This window comes from Nannobrachium achirus (assembly GCF_963921795.1).
Source record: "Nannobrachium achirus genome assembly, chromosome: 22".
Lineage (NCBI taxonomy): Eukaryota > Metazoa > Chordata > Actinopteri > Myctophiformes > Myctophidae > Nannobrachium > Nannobrachium achirus.
The window spans coordinates 45,105,525-45,124,526 of record NC_137829.1 but is presented as its reverse complement, the minus strand read 5'-3'; the positions used below and the strand labels follow the sequence as shown (position 1 = coordinate 45,124,526).

Here is a 19,002-nt window from a genome sequence, read left to right as displayed (position 1 = left end):
AAGCACGTAGATCGGCTGTTTTTTTCTAGTTTAAATCATTTTTAAAATGATGAATACAAAACAAACTGTTTTGGACATACAAGGTTTCCACCCGACAACGACGATATATTCTCTACTGATGCCCGGGCCGGCAGGCGGGCGGCCGGTGCGTCTGAGTCGGTCTCTCAAGGCTCCGGCAGGGCGGCAAGGTTCGTCTCACCCGGAGGCGTCGCCACACCCCGTGCCCCCTGCCCTGACCGCCCCCCCCCCCCCCCCCCCCCCCCCCCTCCTCTCTCGCGCTGTCAGGGCCCCGCCAGGTAACCCGCCATACATTATTAATGGGCCAGGATCCACCGTGAGCCCCATGCCTAATGAGAAGATCAGGGGTGTCGCACCAAATTCTGGGCCCTGGGTACAAGGATTCACTGCGGGCCCCCATGAATGTTCTTCATGGGGGGCAACTGGAACGCATTATTACGCATTGTTTTGTGCTTTAACTATTGAGAAGTAGCAGTTAAACAGCTCGCAGCACGGCACCGAGTGCCGCACTGCGAGCTTGTAGATCTGCTATTTAAAAAAAAAACGTGAACATTTTTGTGCAAGTCTTTGAATATTTCAAATCCTTCTAAGGTTGTTTACGAAAACCTATGTTTCTATGTCAGTGGTGCTCAAACCGTTTCATGTGAAGGACCCCCAAAATGATATGTATTTGGCCACGGACCCCCATCTCAAAATATTTAGTTCCAGGGACCCCCCAGAAGCAGAATTTGAGTTACCAATGTTCGCTTATAAACTACAAGCTCGCAGCACTCGCACTGTGAGCATGTAGATCTGCTATTTTTCAATAGCTAAAGTATAAAATAATTAAGGCCCCCCTCCACTTTGGGCCCTTGTAACTCAGTCCCACTTTCCCCCCCTTGTGACGCCCCTGGAGAACATTCATCAGGCTGGCCAAAACGCATGCACGCGTCTGCACGACGCACCGCCAGCCAACCAGCCAAATCCTTCTGCTCTGGCTCTGTCTGTCTGTGTTCCAGTTATTTAGGGGCTGGCCGGGAGATATGACTACATGTCACGGTTTGTCAACTCGGATTGGGATCAATGAACGATTGTTAAAAGGATCCCTGGCTAATACGACAAATATGCCTTAATACATTATAATTGTCCTCTATAACTACCATGTAAAATTAAAAACACCTTAAAATGTGTATTTCTTCTAGAAATAGCTAATCTTTCACTCAATAGGGGAAATACCTGTCGCAAGTTGATGATGTCATAAAACCATGTGTGGTCTATAAAAAGAAAAGAAAAGAAAAGACACACACATTTGAATTATTGATTTGATGCTCATATTAACCATTTATTAATTATTAAGTTTGTTTTTATTTTCACATGCCATTATGTGAAACTCCCCGACGTTTTGCAGTTGCAAAATATAGCCATAAATAGTCATGCAGAGAGAAACAATGGAGCCGGAGAAAAAACAAGTCTGATAACAAGACAACAATATCAAATATACATAAGGTACGTGCTGGAAAAAAAAACTAAACGCAAAAAAAAAAATGAAACGAGGCAGAATATCACAGTCACTTGCAGGTGCAAGTCAGAGACATTTTGCTAGCAGCTGATACACAGTACAGTCATTGTATTGCATCAGATATAGAATATGTTAGTAGTTTCTTGTGCAAGTACAGTACGAGACATTACAGCATGCATGCATATCGCCTCTGTTTTTTTTCACCCTGCAGGTGAATCGGCAGTGTTTATGGAATGAGACACATCGCATCAGACAGGATACACTGTAGCTCAGACGTTTGTTGTCACATTTCATTTGCCGGTGTGGAATAGTAACGCCATTTGGAGACTCGCCTATGAATGTTCTTCATAGGGGGAGGGGGGTTGACCCATTTAGACTGGGAACGCATTATTTTGTGCATTAACTCTTGAAAAATAGCAGATATACAAGCTCACAGCGCGGCACTCGTGAGCTTGTATATCTGCTATTTTTTTACGTTTCTATGTCAGAGGTGCTCAAACATGTTCATGCGAAGGACCCCCAAAATGATATGTATTTGGCCACGGACCCCCATCTCAAAATATTTAGTTCCAGGGACCACCCAGGAGCAAAATTTGAGTTACAAATGTTCGCTTAAAAAAAGACATAAAATAACATGCAAAGATTTGCTCACATTTTCACGACTTTTCAAAAATAGCAGATCTACAAGCTCGCAGCGCGGCATTCGGTGCCGCGCTGTGAGCTTGTATATCTGCTATTTTTCAATAGCGAAAAATAACGAAGGCCCCTCCACCTTGGGCCCTGGTAGCTCAGTCCCACTCCCCCCCCCCCCCCCCCCCCCCCCCCCTTGTGACGCCCCTGGTCCCCAGCATTCTAGATAAACGTTGTGCTACCAACTCTTTACTCCTCTGTCTCCTCCGGTGCGACGTCCTCTTAGAACAATGACGTTTAAACAAGTGACGGCTCGCAGTCAGAGTGACAACAAGAGGAGTTGGTTTGTTCTTATTTGTTTCTCTGTGTCTTTACAAGAAAGGACAAGCGTTTTTTTTGGGGGGGGACATTTCAAGCCTCCGTCGGTGTGTAGAATTAGGGCTGTCTGCTTCCTCTTAAAGAGGAGGTGACAGAATTCTAGACGGTGTTTTCACACGGAGCTCACGCAACATCACAATTCAAAGAAACCCTTCACTGCACCCCTCTGTCTCTCTCTCTCTCTCTCTCTCTCTCTCTCTCTGCCTCTATCGACCTCTCTGTTCCATCTTTTTCACATAATAGCCTATATCAGGGGTCTTCAACAGGGGGTCCGGGACCCCTAGGGGGGTCCTCAAGAGTTACTACAGGGGGTCCTCCAAGTCTTTGAGTGATACAAAGTTGTTGTTTTTTCTACTTTTTTATATTAACCACCAGTCAATATTCTGAGAACTTTAGCCAAAAATAGCAGATCTACAAGCTCCACAACGCCTCGCAGTAGATCTGCTATTTTCGGCAAAGAGCTTTGGTGTAGAGGGGAAAAAGAGCAGACTAAGTAAAGATTCATAGGTCAAGTTTATTAATTATTGACGGTCCAGGTGGTTAAATATCTCAAACACAAATTGACATGAATCCAAAATACACTGCTGATTGTGCTGTCAAACAATGAAACTATATGGAATCTATGAACAGGTTGTGGGGGTCCCTGCTTCATCTCTCTCTAGACTAAGGATCCTTAAACGTTGAAGACCCCTGGCCTATATAAATATGGGCAGTGGGCACACATCATGTACTCATAATCAGTGCAGTCAATTACCTTCAACTCCATTCAGTCTCTCTCTCTCTCTCTCTCTCTCTCTCTCTCTCTCAAGCATCAAATGTAGCATCCACAAGCTCAAAACAGGTCGTTTGGGCTGTCTGTCTGTGGCCTTTCTATATCTACTGTATACCTTACATGGACATCCCTGAGGTCATTAATGTGACATCATAGTACTAAAGTCATAGGCTGGACGTCTGACATAACCAAAGGGCATCTATTATTCCCAACGGACATACATAACTGCATATAACTATAACTAGTTGCAATTCTAGGAAATTGCAAGTGTGAAAATATATCTTGCACGCACGCACACACGCACGCGCACACACACACACACACACACACACACACACACACACACACACACACACACACACACACACACACAGTCAGCTGCTGCCATATAGATATACACAGACACACGGGAACTTGCTCGCCACTCGCGCTCGTAGGTTTGCAGGCAGTCGAGCATGCACACGCATGTGAATGCAGGCATTATAGCGTGATGTATGTACATCCACACGTAACACGTGTGCAAACATACACGCACACACACACACACACACACACACACACACACACACACACACACACACACACACACACACACACACACACACACACACACACACACACACACACACACACACACACACACACACACACACACACACACACACACACACACACACACACACGTACACGTACACCTGTGCGCATGATGTGTGTGCACCCGTGTTAAAATGAACACTACAGATTTCACTGCGCAGTAAAATGTACCATTTATCTCCTGTCCGCTGATCACGTACGTACACGCGCGTGCACACACACCCCACACACACACACACACACACGCACACACACACACACACACACACAGGCAGGCAGCTATCCCCGATCGCGGCGAGGAACGTTCAGAAAGCCTAAACATCAAGTAAATTTCCACAGGGAAATAAAACGTAAAAGCGCAAATTCTCACAAGCAAACTGGGAGAAGAAAAAATAAAGCGTTTTGCCCGCAGCAAAAACTCAGAGGGGTTTTAGGTCTCACAAATCTACAATCTACTCCGTAATGAGTGGGCGTGGGCAGGAGCCGATGGGGGGGAGGGGGGGGGGGGGGGGGAGGTGCATACATACATGCAGCAGAGAGAGAGAGAGAGAGGAGAGAGAGAGAGAGAGAGAGAGAGAGAGAGTTAACTGTCTCGGATATTACAAATATCCAGGTCTTTTGCTGCTCTGTGAGTAGGGATGGGTACTGAAATCCGGTACCGGGACAGAACCGATAAGGACATGACGGTTCCTGGGTACCCACATTTTTTTCCCCCCCCGGAACTGCTTATCGGTTTAGTTTAGTTTTAGTTTCATTCCTGTGGCATCATACAATTCTTTTTTTAGTAATGAATACAAAGAAAATTTACTCCACAAATAAAGCCACATTTTTGACCAAAAAGGCCATAGGCTGAAGCAATGCTTATTATGCCTACCCTTTTACAAAAACTGATTGCAGATGGAGATTTCAAAAATGAAGAGAAAAAAAAAAACAAAGAACGCACCAGTAAAACAAAACTTGTATTCCTCCAAACACACACAGACACACAAGCACGGACACAATCCCCCCACAACGCAGCGTGTCGCGATGCCAGTCAACAACAACACTGACTGACTGGCTGCAATGCTAGCAACATTATAGCAGGCCAGCCACCAGTACAGCTGAGCCCTGCAGCCACAGTACAGAGACAAAACATTTACGACAGCGTGGCATTCATCTGAAAGATCGTACGGCAACAGTGCTTCTGTCTCAGTACAGTTATGTGGGCGTTATCAGCTATGTTTATGTCTGAGTCATAGTGACATCACATGCTCATATATGGGCGTATCGGGTTTGTGAACGATTATGTGTGAGTCATAGATAGTGGTCCGCCCACTACATGAGGCAATTTTGTTGTACAACGTGTGTATAGGTTTTTTTTTTTTTCGTTCTTTCTTTTTTTATCGACTGATTGCATACGTTAGAATCCATCGGCCTATTGCGAGTTGTCCCTTACAAGACAATAACTCACGTTGTGAGTAGGGATGTCAACGATTAACCCAAATAATAATATGTTAACTGGGGACCCCCCCACCCTGACGAGCACTAAGAGTTGAGGCAATACATTTTGTATGGACGGGTTTCTGGTCCACGTTACACTGATAAAACTAGATGTGTGCGCAGGGTCCGTACCAAAATTAGCCAATGAAACCAGCGCTCCCCAAAACAACAGCTTTGGGGATTGGACGGAATTGATTACATGATACAGTCAGCTGTGCATTTAGTCTCAATGTTTGTAAACAAGAAACCCGTCCATAACACAATTCCATTGTGAAAATAGCAGATCTACTATTTTCACAATTTCTGCCTCTAATATTTGACAATTTGGCCATTGTTTAATTTGTCATTTTAGAGGTCCTTAAAGTCCTTAAATTGTCACTTTCGAAATTATGCATATACCCTTGATACACTTAAGCTTTATGTTGGTCTGTTTACTTTTAACTCTTTGAGTGCCACCCCGTTCACCACTAGAGGGCGCCCAGTGGCCATAGAAAATCCCATAGAGATATGCTGGTATATGCAGAAGCCCTGCAGCCATGACTTGCCTGAACACTTTCCTTTGTGCATGTACAGGAAGAGGATGAAGTTAGCTTGAAGTTAGCTATTGGTTACCAAGCATTTTAGAAGCCTTATTTTCGTCAACTTAGCCATGATTAAACCTTGCACACCTCATGCATGGGAAAAAAACAGAGAAGAATGAGCTCTAAAAAATCCAATGCAATCCTGGATTGCATTGAAGTGGATTTGTGCAGTTTGTTCACAGCTTTCAAACAAAAAAGGCCGATTGGAAATCCGTTCAGGCATTCTTGAGATAATCGCCATTATGTTTTACATGTTATGTAAACAAACATGGCTGCCCTGTATGTTAGATGGGGTTGTATGGGGGTGGAACATGCAAAATCGCATTTTTTTTTTTTTTTTTTTTTATATCCCGAACATGTTCGGGATAGGCACTCTGGTATGCGATAATATATCCCGAACATATTCGGGATAGGCACTCAATGAGTTAAAACAATTAAAACAATATGTTGCACATTAAGTTAATCATCTGGGGACCCCCCAAAATAATTTGGGGACCCCTCTGGGGGTCCCGACCCACAGGTTGAGAACTACTGATGTATACAGACAGACGGACAGACAGACAGACAGACAGACAGACAGACAGACAGACAGACAGACAGAGACATTTTCTCTGCTGCTGTGCCCTTAATGATGTCTCTGGGACGATTACCCTCCCCTTCTCTCATCTCCTCCTCTCATTTACGACTTTTTTAACGTTATCTTGTATCTAAAGATTAAATATTCTCTAGATGTAGTAGCCTACTTGTAATGGATTCCTCCTCTGCTAATGCCTCATTTACAATAATGATTTTCAGTTACACATCTAAAGACTTACTTTATCAACTGTTTAAAACGAAGACAAGTTAATATGAGGTGAACTTGAGGGTAAGAAAGAACATCGTTTTGTAAATGAAGATCAACTTTTCTTCACCGTTTTCTTAAGTGAGTTAATAATGACTTGAGAAGACATTTCCTCTTAAAGCGACTACGCCATGAATTTTCATTTTTCCAATTTGTATGTATTTTTTTGGTGTCCCACCAGCACGTTCTATCCTCACAAAGTCCTATTTCTGACCATTGTGTCTTTCTCAGTTTATGGGCAGATCTATGTAAGCAGGTCTCAGAACGGGCTGTCTGACTTTAGGTCCGATTGTGACATCACAATCGGGACCTATACTGCTACTGCTGTACTCAGTGGGGGTTGGGGAGGGGTGGTCAGGGCTGAGAAGGAGGCAGGATGAGCTGGGAGAGGGTTGGGGAGGGGTGGGCAGGCCTGAGAAGGAGGCAGGAGGAGCTGGGAGAGGGTTGGGAAGGGGTGGGCAGGCCTGAGAAGGAGGCAGGAGGAGCTGGGAGAGGGGTGGTGAGGGGTGGGGGTGGGCAGGCCTGCTGAGCAGGAGGTGGGGAGGAGTGTGGGGCCAAAACTGTCTCAATAGCGCAGTCCTCCCACTCAGGACGAGGTGGTACTGCAGCTGAAAATGCTCTGAAAGCCAGGCAGAAATGGCAGGGGCTCTGTATTCAGGAGTGGTAATTTAGCCTCAAACCTTTTGAAAAACGTTTTTTTTGGGACACAAACAATGTTATATAAATGATTTTAAATGCATGGTGTAGAACCTTTAAGAGTAGCATATTATATCCAGCCCCAGATGTGTTATTTGGAGGACTGAAAGGATACAGTGTGGTAGCACGTGCTATAAAAACCTTCATCACACATTATTAGATTTTCTATAAAACCTGACCTTTCTGGTTTCTTACAACAACAGTTTTAAGGCTTTTTTATATTTAGTTGTTTATCATGTCAGGTATCAGGATGCAATATGGTAAATGGTAAAGCCATCATGATGCATTCTGTAACAATACAATCTGTGTTTTTAGATATTTTAGTATTTCAGCATGCTACAAAGCATCATATGATGCTTTGTAGCATGCTGAAATACTAAAATATCTAAAAACACAGATTGAACACAAAAAATAACTCAGGATTGTGTTGATCGTGTCCCAAACAACAATAAAATAATAAATATTGACTATACTTGTACTGTTCTCCATTTTTGTCTAATAAAATAATCAATCAATCAAAAATGTTGTGCCAGTGATGCTGACAAGCCGGCAATGTCAGACAAGCCTAGTCCAGGCAAACTGGGCAGCCAGCAGGGGAGTGAAACCTCTAACATGGTTGGACCTGTGCTGTTCACACAGGCTCCAGAAGATAACGTAACCCTGCAGAAAGTGTTAGGTTGTTATTTCACCGTTCCTGCTATGTAATGGGCATGTTTTTCCTTGCGTGTAAGTCAGCTTCGGCTGTGAAAGCGGAAATGTGTTGGGAACGCTGTTGCTGGAAAATTGTTTGAAGATGGCCGTGTGAACCTACAATCTAACACGTCCTCCTTGGGATGTTTGAGCAATTACTATGAGCGCAGAACAGAATGTTTAAGGACTAGTACAGCAGTGCTTCTCAAACCTTTTGGGCTTCAGTACCCCTTTTTCCTGATTGCTGAATCCAAGTACCCCCATTTGGGAAACACTGCTGTACAGTATGTTTCCGTGTCACCCCTACTAGAAAGAAAAAAACTCTCCAACCACACAGTCCCAACAACCACAACCAGCCAACCATCTAAAAAGCCAAATGAACACCGAGCTAATAAACCAAACAAATGAGTTGACAATGACATAAATAAAATACCAATTACTCAATTGTAAATATCGAGCAAGAACTTATTGGCGATTTCGGCCGAGAAAGAGGGTGTCAATCTCCTTTTCAATGCATTAGACCCCTGGGAGATGTTGAGGTGGATCGCAACACCTACATGTCTGATGTTCGAAAGGCCCGAAACACTCAATGATCTCAGGTCCATCAATGATGATGATTAGCTAGGCATCAGAAGATGTTTCACTACATCAACAGCTCACGGTACTTATAACCGCACATCTTAGTTACCCAATCTGTGCGACTCAAACGTAGAGTCGCCGGTACCTGAGATGGTATCCAGAACCTTATGATGAACTGCATTTTTATAGCACTTTTCTAAGTACTCAAAGCACTTTACAATGGTTCATTCATTCATAGATTGGGAGGTGAAGCGGCGAACAGTGGACGCCAGCGTCCTCACTTCCCACATTCACACATCAGTGGTCTCAAGCTAACACCGACCAACTCATTGGAGGCAACGTGGGGTTCAGTGTCTTGCCCAAGGACACTTCGACGTGTGGACGGGAGGAGCCGGGATTCAAACCGCCGACCCACGGATCATTGACGACCTACCTCCTGTGCCACAGCCTATGCTCTACCAACTGAGCTACCCAGAACAATTAAAGGACAAGGGTTCATATTTTAGATTGTAATTAAAGAATATAAAAGATGAGTGTTAAAACTTCTTTCTATTGTTTTAGAGATTCTTATTTCAGTGGCTGGGGGCATGCGTACAAGTGGCTAAATATGTCATTGTACACAGAATAAGCCCATTCCCAAGATACAACGTAACCTTTCATGGTTGGATGTGACTTATGGGGGCTGGAAGTGTTACTGTAAATAGCAATAAAGAAACTGCTGGCTTATTTTGTCTACTAAGACATATTTAGCCACTTACACATGCCCCCATGCGTACACACATGCCCCACATGTTAGCATGGTAAACATGATAAAACAATAGAACAAAGCAAATGAAAACATGTTAACACTCACCTTTTCTTTTCCCTAATTACAATCTAAAATGTGAACCCTTGTTGTAAAAAAAACAAAGTTGTCCTTTAAACAACAAGTCGACACAGCCAAATGTTAAATAACATGAAATTCTTGATTTAATTAAAGACAACAAGTACAACGAGATCCTGGTTCCCGGGCACCACCCACAGGTTGAGAATCGCTGTCCTGCTCCGATAACCACCCACGCACGCACGCACGCACGCACGCACGCACGCACGCACGCACGCACGCACGCACGCACGCACGCACGCACGCACGCACGCTGCTTCTCTTGGTCTGGAGTTGGCCTCTTTCTGTCGGTGTCTTGGCTCACCAACCAATGAAATCAATGCAAGACGGAGGAGGGGTGGGTCTAACTTTTGAAAATCAACAGAAACAGTGGAGGGAGGGGTGGCTCACCAGAGTTCTTAATTGCTCCCTTTGAACTTCAAAAGGATTCTGAACTGCAGTCATTGATTGAGCCATACAAGTGTCAATAGCTCGTTAGTGATTCTCTCTAGTCAATGAAACATCAAAGACAATGACCTGTTTAGTGCCTGTCATAGAGGGGAGGGGGAGGGGGGAATGTTTAAGTCAAACACAACCCCTCCCACCAGATCTCGTGTGATTGGGAATTTCAAATTTTAAATCCCCTCCCCTTTGAAATTTCAACACAATGGGACAATGTCAGACTCAAGCTCCAGCGCAGAGTCTGAAATCAGGCTAACACGCAGACACACGCACACGCACACACACAAAAGGAAAACAGCTCGTCCTTACCTTGGCGATCTGGACACACCAGTTGAGCAGCAGCTGTGAGCCGATGTGGTCCTTGTGCTCGTGGACGTAGTCCAGCAGGCAGCCGTGGGGCATGAGCTGCGTCACCAGCTGGATGGTGGGGCTCAGGCACACGCCCAGCAGACGCACCAGGTGGGGGTGCTCCATGCTGGCCATGATCAGGGCCTCCTGGTGGGAAAACAAGCGCACACTCATGATGGGCTTCTTTGACGGTGCGAGGGGAGGCCACGCGAAAACCGTGCCGTGAAAATAGCAGATCTACAAGCTCACATCTGCTATTTTTGTAAAATCGTGAAAATTAGAATTTTGACCCCGATTCTATAAGTGTCTTTTGAATCCTTCTAAGTTTTTTTTGGAAAAATCTATGTTTCTATGTCAGCAATCTGGCCAGCCTTTCTTGGATTAGCAAATGTATTTATCAATTCTTTTTCAATTTTGTGAAATCAAATATGTGATATTTGATATTTTTTTATTTAAATGGGGTAGTCATTACAAGCTTCGGCTTCGGCCTACACCTTTTCGGACCAGCTTTAAAGTGCTTAATGACTACTGTATGTACTGTACTATAGCCTACTGGTTGTCTAAAATGAGACAGAAATAAACTAAACTAAACATAAAAACGAAGAAGAGAAAATTTGTTTAAAAAAAAAACACACAAATATACAAGCTCGCAGAGCGGCACAAAGTGACTTGCGGTGAGCTTGTATATCTGCTATTTATTTTTTAAACACTGTTCGAAAACTAATGTTCTAAATCCTACGAGTTTTCTGAAAAAAAAACGTACAGTATGTTGAGGGCATTCAACACTCCCTGACGTATCTTTATCGAATCTGAACGGTCTAGACATCTGAACAAGAATGAATGTCTCTTGGTAAAAAAAAAACAAAAGAAAATAACAACGGGATGCAAATTTGTTCTGACTTTGTTCTAGCTAGCTCATCAAGGGGGGGGAAAACAAACTTCTTCCAAAAATTGTCAAGACTGTGGACGGTGGATTATTCTGAAGAACAAAGAGTATCATCCACAGAAAGGGAAATCAATCACTCACTGGATGCCGACCCAAAATATTAACTCATTTAGAACGGGTACACAGTATTGTGTATTATTATTTTATGCTTTAACTATTGAAAAACAGCAGATATACAAGCTCACAGCGCGGCACCGAGTGCAGCGCTGCGAGCTTGTAGATCTGCTATTTTTGAAAAATTGTGAAAATTAGAATTTTGACCCGATTCTATAAGTGTCTTTTGAATCCTTCTAAGGTTTTTTGAAAAACCTACGTTTCTATGTCAGCAATCTGGCCAGCCATCGTCAAAGAAAACGTCCTTTTCACTTAACTGGAGCTCTGTTAGTCTGTTCTTGAGAGATTACTATGTCAGTGGTTCTCAAACTTTTTTCATGTCAAGGACCCCCAAACTGATATTTATTTGGCCACGGACCCCCATCTCAAAATATTTAGTTCCAGGGACCCCCCCAGAGGCAGAATTTGAGTTACAGACGTTCGCTTTAAAAATACATATATTCAAAGATTTGCACACATTTTCATGACTTTTTCAAAAATAGCAGATCTACAAGCTCGCAGCGCGGCACTCGGTGCCGCGCTGTGAGCTTGTAGATCTGCTATTTTTCAACAGTTAAAGCATTCAATAATTCTAGGCCCTAAATGGGTTAACTCTCCTCTCCCCCATGCTGCCTGCAGAGCAGCTGGAGGCCTTCGCCTCTCACTGACATCAAGGATCAAAGTCTGGAGGCAGGGGCGTCACAAGGGGGGGGGGGGGGGGGGGGGGGGAGTGGGACTGAGTTACTAGGGCCCATAAGGTCGAGGGGCCTTAATTATTTTATGCTTTAACTATTGAAAAATAGCAGATATACAAGCTCACGGCGCGGAACTCGAGCTTGTAGATCGGATATTTTTGAAAAGTTGTGAAAATGTGTGCAAATCTTTGAATATGTATTTTTTTAAGCAAACATTTGTAACTCAAATTTTGCTTATGGGGGGGTCTGGAACAAAATATTTTGAGATGGGGGTCCGTGGCCAAATACATATCGTGTTCTGTCCTCACTAAACGTTGTCCTCATGGACGTATGTTTGGTTAGACAGGCAGCTAAACAACCTCCTAGTCAAGCTCCAAAGAACAGGCGGGTGCGTTGGATTTAGTAGCTTTACTGGAGTAATTGTGAAACTGTGAACAAAATGACAGAAAATTCACAATGATAATGATGCACAATATTATGAAACATAAATGGCACTGCACATATCACAGAAGTTTAGTAAAAGGCCTAACATGACAAAACAGAGGCATATACAGGTATCAGTTGCCACAGACCCAAGGTAGTCCTGTCTTCAGATACAAGGAAATAACATGTGCCTACATGTCTATCAAAGTACAGTGTCTGCAATCAAAGTACAAAACACTTAAATCAAAGAAACCATAACTTAGAGTAACCTGTTCAGAAAGCATGGCCAGTTAGCACTAGTGGTTAGTTAGCAATTATTATTACCAAACCTTACACTCCACATAAGTAATGGATATTCAGTATGAAGCTAAACAACAGATACACACTTCTATGCTAGTAAACAAGCAACTTACAGATGATGCCAAGTGTAAACTTAAGAAGAGAGAAGATATCATATGAAGGCAGCCAAACAGTGACATACAGCTGCCTCTGAACAAGGTCATGGGAGGAATGAGTTGCACTTCCTGACTGTGGAGCTTTCAAAATAAAATGCACCTGTACAAATAAAGGAGATATTACACAGAACAACCACTAGGGGGTGTCAAAGGTAATACAAACACTAGCAGTTCCATGACATATCGTTTTGGGGGTCCTTCACATGAAAAAGTTTGAGCACCACTGACATAGAAACATAGGTTTAAAAAAAAATAAAATAAAATAAATCAAAGACTTTTCACGATTTTTCAAAAAAAGCAGATCTACAAGCTCGCAGCGCGGCACTCGGTGCCGCGCTGCGAGCTTGTATATCTGCTATTTTTCAATAGTTAAAGCACAAAATAACGCAGTGAACCCCTGTACCCATGCAGGGCCCAGAATTTGGTGCGACACCCCTGGTCTGAGGCCTCTATTGTTTCGAGCACTGCAAAACGTCTCTGTTCACAAAATGTAGACAGAAAACTGTCAAAGATCACAAAGAATCCTCATCCAATCGAAGGGGGAATTTTCCCTGTTAAAAGACAGCAGCAGCCCAAGCTCTGGTTGGTAGATAAATCTTTATTTTTTTTTTGTCGGCCAGAAAAATGCCAGAAACTTTTTTGAATTTGAATCCTGAAAAGTAACAGTTTTGGACTAGGAATAGGTTTCCAGAGACGAATTATGTGCTATATTATCTGGCACGTGGAAACCGTTGTCTTTGTATTTGTATTTCACTTTCATTACTTGAACTTGAGTCCTCTTTCCAAATGAAACTGACCAATTCGAAGATAGGGATGCTTTTTTTCTAAGAAGCAAGGTTTTCTTTTTAAATTAATTTGTGCCATCTGCTGTGGATATTTTAAATGAGAACCCTCTGACCTCCTCAACATCTATGGAGCCATGATGATCACTGTTGCTGTTATATATGAATGTATTGCATGTATTATTAATTATGTTTTTTTTTTCTGCCTGTATACTGCATGCCAGAGTGCCGAAGGCAAGTTTCCATTTTGTGTTAAACGTAATAGACAATATAATATTCTCTATCTTTAAAGCTATACTGTGTAAGTTGCTCAACTAGTGGTCAGTAGCGTCCGCGTCTTTCGTCCGTTTTTCGCCGCGGACCGGGCCTCACACCCCCGCGTCACCCCCGCGTCTGCCTCCACCTCGCCGAGATCTATCTTTGGAGGGGTCCCTGGTTCCTGTGCGTTCAGGCATTCCGGAGAAACGGAGTGTTTCACCCGAGTATAGATAGAGACACACGGGCGCCTACAAATATGGCCACCCTATTGTGATAGCTAGCGACCCCACTTCAAGATGCGCTGTGATTGGCCGGCAGTGTATAACCCTCGCTGTGATTGGCCGGTAGTGTATGATGACGGCATTTTGCCGGGAAATCCCGCCCGTCACTGCTAGAAGAAAATATATAAAGAGAAGGCTTCAGAAGCTGAAAATAACGGAGTGGGTGTTCTAAAACTTTAGCGATTTAAGAGTTAGGACAATTTTAAGATTTGTTTTATAAAAAAAGTTACATGGTATAACTTTAAACACAGTGAAGTGACAATTTAAGACTTCTTTTAACTCGATGCGTGCCAAGGCCACAAGAGGGCGCTAAAGTGCCAGAGATAGTCCCATAGACCACCGCTGTAACATACGGGGACCCACGCAGCAGTGGCTTTTCATTTCACGTTGACCAGTGGAATGAAAATGACCCGGATGAAGAGCGCTACAAGATGGCTATAGGCTATCGCTCATTTTAGAAGCCCGATTTGCGGCGATTTAGCCGTAAATAAAACGTTTCTGCTTCCATAGGAACACAGTTCAGAGAAAATGGGCTCTAAAGATGTGAGAATGTATTGGATTGGGCGGCGCGATTCGGCGGCGTTACCCTCTCACGGGCCGTGTAAACAGAGCACGGTCTGGCGGCCTGGATGAAAATTTAGACGGAGGCTTCGTTAAGGCCTCCGATTAATTAATTCATTTTATCAAAAAAGACGATATTGCTCGGGATCGGCACCCCGGAATACGTCGCGCCGCCGACAGAATAGATTGAGTAAAAATTGGGGGGCTCTAAACTTGGCATCTGGCCATTTTCAATGGAATAAATCGTCGGACCACGTAGAATGGCTCGTTGGAAAGCGTAGGACGAGCCAGGACCACCCACGACTCTACAAGCAGCTCAGGGTAAGTAATATAGCAAAAAAAATATTGTATTGTAAAAAAGCCGAACTTGTTCGGGATCGGCACTAGAAGAGTTACCTCAACGAAAAGATAAAAATAAAAAGACCATTACTGCATCAAACTACACTATACAAACTGGTTAAACATTGGCCAAATTGTCAAATAGTAGATCTACAAGCTCAAAACGCCCGATGTGAGCTTGTAGATCTGCTATTTTCACAATATTTATCTGTGGAACCGAGTCAAACTAAATGCCTCAACTCCTACGTTCCAAGTGCTTGCCAGGGAGTGGGGTCCCCAGTTCAAATGGGATCATTTTTGGGGGCTCCGGCCTGTATAGTAAAGGTTGAGAACCACTGGTCTAATGCATATCAAACTGGGTGCAGTGTTGATTTTGTCGACTAAAACTATGGCGAAAAATGTTTGCCGACTGCGTTTTTTTCACTGACGAAAACTAAATAAAAACAAAATTAAAACAAAGCTGTGATGATTAAAACTAAGACTAAATATATTGACAATTTCGTCAACAAAATAAAAACTAGACTACAACGTTAGGGAGGGACTAGTGGAGAAGAGAGTCATTTTATGTTTGGTTGCTCTCAGGTGTCGCACTGCGACGCGTTGTGAGCTTGCAGATCGGCTATATTCAGCACGCAATCAAGTGTAAAATCAGTCATTACGATGCCATCAAGGCCTGCCAAAATACATTTTAGTTGACTAAATCAACTGTAGATTTAGTAGCCATTAAATCTTATGATATTTAGTCGACTAAAATTAGACTAAAACTAATACTTTTCAGGTGACTAAATTATCACTAAACTAAATGACATTTTATTCAAAAGACTATGACTAAAACTAAATCTAAATTTGCTGTCAAAAACAACACTGACTGGGTGGGGGGGGGGGGGGGGGGGAGGTCCTTGAATTGAAAAAGAATCCATTCATCAGGCCAGTGACAGTGAACATGACGCAAGAGGTAACTTATAGGTTCTGAAATGTTACCATGTCACAACGTCCCCATGCACCCGCTATAGAAAAAGAGAAGGGGACAAAAATAATGCGGCCACACAGCAACGCAAGCTGGCATTTCTCCTCCCCTGCCACCTCGGATATTTCTGGTGCGTGCACGTCGTCGTCCCAGCGTCGTGTCCGTGCACGCCTCTGGATGTGTCTGCAGTGGCGTCGGTTCAGCAAAAGCTAGGGTATGGCAAAGATGGGAGTCCTCATGGAAAATAGGCATTACATTTTGGATAACACGGTTCTATTGTGAAAATAGCAGATCTACATGCTCCTGAGCATGTAGATCGGCTATTTTCACAATGTCTGGGAAAAAAAAACGACTTTTGTCAGTTTTTTACACAGGTTTCTACGGTTTCTTGGGCTGGATATGGCAGCCTGGAACGTTTTTTCAAGTGCAGTTAAACTTAGCATGTTAGTAAACGTGCCATAATTAACAATAATGCATTGCACCTGTGCAGCTGACCTGCGTAACCTGGGAATATACCATTTTGTCAAGCTGGGGAGAATACAAGTGTGGAGAATATAATTATACCTTGTTAAAGTGACCACTTTGTAAAATGTTGTATTTGTAGTTATTTTACTGTAATTTAACAACATAATAACCAGAACAGATAGACAAAGATACATTCATGTAATTATATTTAAAAGTTACTTTTATGTTCCCCCCTGGACCCAGGGTATGGCAGATGCATACCCCTGCCATACCCAATTGACGCCCCTGTGTGTCTGTGGCTTTATGTCTATCCTATGTGTGCGTGCGTGCGTGCGTGCGTGCGTGCGTGCGTGCGTGCGTGCGTGCGTGCGTGCCACGACTGCAGTGAGACTGCTCCTGAGCAGAACCAAATGAAATAGATAATAGTCTAGTACCATTTCTTTAAACAATGTAATTTCTAAGGATGGCCCACGAGTTGCAGCCCACTGCTCTGTTACAACAAGCCTACACATATCTGCCCTGCTCACACTTTCTAAGGGAATCAGTCAGTGTCGCATTACTACATGCATAATTGCATGTAGTAATGCATAAATGCATATTTTTTGGACACGATTCTACAGATTTGGCCCTAAAATCACTTAAAGCGGTACACAGTATCTCTAAAGTCATGTCATCAACATGGATCTGTCCCATTTCCCATATTCCCTCCTGATTGGCTACCGTTGCCTTCTAAAGTTTGTGTATGCGACCTGACGGTCACTTATCTCCCAATTTAGAGAGTCTTACTGGTATTATAGCCACACACACACACACACACACACACACACACACACACACACACACACACACACACACACACACACACACACACACACACACACACACACACACACACACACACACACACACACACACACACACACACACACACACAGGTTTTGTTAATATATTTGTGAGGACACTTTAGGACTGCATAAAAAATATGAAAACAGATGCCGATTAGCCAAAGAATAGCTGAACAATAGACAAAAAAAGAGCTTGTAGATCTGCTAATTTAAAACATTTTGTTCTTTTACTTTTGATGCTTTAAGTACATGCCAACACTTTTACTCAAGTAGATTAAGAGAGTATTTCTATATTGCAGTATTAATACTTTTACAAGTAAAACACATCAGTGCTTTTGCCCTAACCCCTAAACCTGAACCTAAACCTAATCTTACTTCCTTAATGGTTATTCATCCCCATGCTAATCGTGGTGCCAGGGGAGGGAATGCTGGCGTTCAGGCTGCCCGTCCGCAAACACTCCCCGGGCGCTCCGTGTCTCCCTGGGAGCCTTGTGACGTGCCGCCTTGCACGTGCCGCTGCGTTTTGATTGCTGTTTAAATAGGAGCGTATATGACGACCTGGCCAGTGGTGGAAAATGTACTCTCATGTTTTACTTAAGTAAAAGTATCAATAGTGCAATGTAGAAATACCCTGTTACAAGTGAAAGTAACGGAATTCAAAATTGACTTGCGTAAAAGCTCGCAGCACGGCACTCGGTGCCGCGCTGTGAGCTTGTATATCTGCTATTTTCCATTAGTTAAAGCACAAAATGTGAGTGAATCCTTGTACCCAGGGCCCAGAATTTGGTGCGACACCCGTGCCCGCAAAACAACCAAAATCTACAAGCATGTAGACGTAGAAGTAGTACATCAAAGAGGCTCCCGGTTAAGAATAGAAACGCTAAAGCACCCAAACCTCTCTTTAATGTCCCCCCCCCCCCCCCACCCCCCACCCGTCGTAAAACGCAACGCCAAAACACAGAGCGCAATTGGGTCGCTACCAGTGTTGAGCGAGTGAACGAACAGGAGTTTGTGCTGTAGGAGAGGAAGGGGAAGCTCATTTCATCTTTGTTGCATCATCACAGCGCCATAATTTCATTTTTTTTTTCTTTTTTTTTCTTCTTTACTTTCATTTCTTCCTTTTGAAATGAGCGGAATGCTGAATGTTTAATAAATTGGGGGGAGGGGGGGGTGGGGGGCCTCATTCGCCGCGTTGGGAGCCCGTGGAAATGTGTGAGAGTGTGTGTGTGTGTGTGTGTGTGTGTGTGTGTGTGCGCGCGTGCGTGCGTGCGCGCCCGTGTGTGTAAGTGTGTGTGTGTGTGTGTGTGCGGATGCCTGTGGGGCCTCGATCGATCCACGTTTCTCTGGATCTTTGGATCAAACGTCGCTATTTTATGCATTTCCAGTCAGGGGCGTCAACTGGGTATGACAGGGGTATGCAGCTGCCATACCCAGGGGGGGAAATATACGTTTTAAAAAGTTATA

The 19,002-nt window shown here is 43.6% G+C and overlaps 1 protein-coding gene across 1 annotated transcript in view; it reads right to left on the bottom strand.

Annotated features, from left to right (window-relative positions):
- Positions 1–19,002, bottom strand: part of erbb4b (erb-b2 receptor tyrosine kinase 4b) — a gene marked incomplete at both ends in the record, with an annotated part of 423,596 nt that overhangs the window by 94,929 nt on the left and 309,665 nt on the right. Inside the window, one exon of the mRNA XM_080752915.1 lies at positions 10,390–10,575. Coding sequence (XP_080609041.1) covers positions 10,390–10,575 — 186 coding nt within the window. The remainder of the gene's footprint in view (positions 1–10,389; positions 10,576–19,002) is intronic.